The 2,500-nt window shown below is 42.5% G+C and overlaps 1 protein-coding gene across 2 annotated transcripts in view; it reads left to right on the top strand.

Moving 5' to 3' along the window:
- The window catches only part of dlg1a (discs large MAGUK scaffold protein 1a), a 52,743-nt gene that overhangs the window by 23,125 nt on the left and 27,118 nt on the right, over positions 1–2,500 (top strand). For both annotated transcript variants that reach the window (XM_042056528.1, XM_042056527.1), the window contains exon 4: positions 2,429–2,497. In XM_042056528.1, the coding sequence (XP_041912462.1) occupies positions 2,429–2,497 (69 nt within the window). The remainder of the gene's footprint in view (positions 1–2,428; positions 2,498–2,500) is intronic.

Genomic DNA, 2,500 nt, shown 5'->3' with positions numbered 1-2,500 from the left:
GCACACGCCACACACACTGCAGCGGCACCGTCACCATCAGTGAGTAAGGGCAGCAGGGAAGACGGGTGTCACTGGATGTGTGTGTGTGTGTGTGTGGTTGAGAACTGCTGTGTGTATGTGGGGGGGGGGGGGGGGGGTCACTGTGTGTGTGTGTGTGTGTGTGTGTGTGTGTGTGTAGGGGGTCACTCTGTGTGTGTGTGGTTGAGAACTGCTGTGTGTATGTGGGGGGGGGGGGGGGGTCACTGTGTGTGTGTGTGTGTAGGGGGGGTCACTCTATGTGTGTGTGTGTGTGTGTGGTTGAGAACTGCTGTGTGTATGTTGGGGGGGGGGGGGGGGGGGGTCACTGTGTGTGTGTGTGTGTGTAGGGGGGTCACTCTGTGTGTGTGTGTGTGTGTGTGTGTGTGTGTGTGTGTGCGTTTGAGAATCACTGTGTGTGTGTGTAGGGGGGAGCACTGTGTGTGTGTGTGTGTGTGTGTGTGTGTGTGTGTGTTTGAGAATCACTGTGTGTGTGTCGGGGGTGGGGGGATTGATTTTGGGCCATTTTGGTCCTGCTGTGTCACACTTGAGTTATGACATCATAGTTATGATGTGTTATGGTTTGGTTGTGATGTGTCATAGTAGAATAATGATGTCATAATTGCCTTATGATGTGTCATTATTTGATTTTGCTGTGTCATGGTTTGGTCAAGTTTTTTAATAGGTGGGTTCTGCTGGGTCATGGTTGTTATGATATGTCATGGTGATTTTCTTCCTCTTCCCCTTAACCCTTAAAGGAGTACAGTCACACCGGGAATGTTGGGAAATTAACATTCTAAAGAATATCTGGGTTCATTGAATTCAACATAGAATTTTAGAACCTTCAATTGTTGCGGAACTTAGAATGTTCAAAAACCTCCACCTTTAAGGGTTAAGGTGTCAGAGACACATGCATGCTGGCTACCCCTGCTGATGGCTTCAGTTAGTTTGCTCTTTTCTGCAGATTGGTGTTTACCTGTGTGGCTCACGATTTAACCACTTGCAACCATTTGATTTAGATTTGTGTATCTACCAGTATAGTCCTCATATGCACAGTATACAGTATACCATATGCACAGTCTATATGCACAGTATACAGTATACCATATGCACAGTCTATATGCACAGTATATAGTATACCATATGCACAGTCTATATGCACAGTATATAGTATACCATATGCACAGTCTATATGCACAGTAAACCATGTACACAGTCTATATGCACAGTATATAGTATACCATATGCACAGTCTATATGTACACAGTCTATATGCACAGTATATAGTATACCATATGCACAGTCTATATGCACAGTAAACCATGTACACAGTCTATATGCACAGTATATAGTATACCATATGCACAGTCTATATGCACAGTATATAGTATACCATATCATATGCACAGTCTATATGCACAGTAAACCATGTACACAGTCTATATGCACAGTGATGTGCATTACTTTGATCTATGCAAATCACTACAGACCCTTTGGGGATTAACAAAGTCATCTATGTATGTATGTATGTATGTATGTATGTATGTATGTATGTATCTATCTATCTATCTATCTATCTATCTATCTATCTATCTATCTATCTATCTATCTATCTTTCTACAGACTGCCGTCCATGCATTCCTTCTGTGTCGTCTCTCATGTGATTTTGTAATTTGTTACTGAGACGACATTTATGGGCTGTACAGGGGTAACAGACAATTATGCTTCTCAACTGTAGGGGGACCCTGAGAGCGATTCCTCTTAAGTGCTGCTTTATGTGTTATTTCTAAGCAGTGAGACTGTTCGTTTGAACAGATTTTTGGTGGTTTCATGAAGTTTTGCCGTCATGGCTGTAGTTCACTCAAGGTTACAATGTAGTGGAATATCCATGTGTGTGTGTGTGTGTGTGTGTGTGTGTGTGTGTGTGTGTGTGTGTGTGTGTGTGTGTGTGTGTGTGGATTTGGATGTGTGTATTTATGTGTGTCCAAAAAAGTGGAATAGAAATGGTAAAATTATAGGTGACATGACCTATGACAACTGATTCAACACTTGTGCATATAATGACTCAATTGATGAAATAATGCTAAAATGTTTTGGGGAAAGCAGTTGCTGTTTGTTCGAAGTGATGAGACATTGCTTTTATGATGTGCACAAGTGACTGCATGCTGTGGAGGCTGAAGTAGTAGTTTTGAGAATTTAAATTCTGATCTAAGTAATGCACTAAAGTGACTGAGAAAAAACGCAATGTGTGTGTGTGTGTGTGTGTGTGTGTGTGTGTGTGTGTGTGTGTGTGTGTGTGTGTGTGCGTGCGTGTGTGCGTGTATTTATACGTGTGTGGGTGTATTTATGTGTTTTTATATATGTGTGTGTGTGTGTGTGTGTGTATTTATACATGTGTATTTTCTTCTTCCAGGCAAGTCCAGCACCAGTGGTGGTGAACACAGAGAGCCTAGACGCGCCTTACATAGACTCGCCTCCTTACGTG

This window comes from Alosa sapidissima, chromosome 12 (assembly GCF_018492685.1).
Source record: "Alosa sapidissima isolate fAloSap1 chromosome 12, fAloSap1.pri, whole genome shotgun sequence".
NCBI lineage: Eukaryota > Metazoa > Chordata > Actinopteri > Clupeiformes > Clupeidae > Alosa > Alosa sapidissima.
Note: the sequence above shows the minus strand (reverse complement) of the source record. Positions and strands in the feature narration are given on the sequence as shown.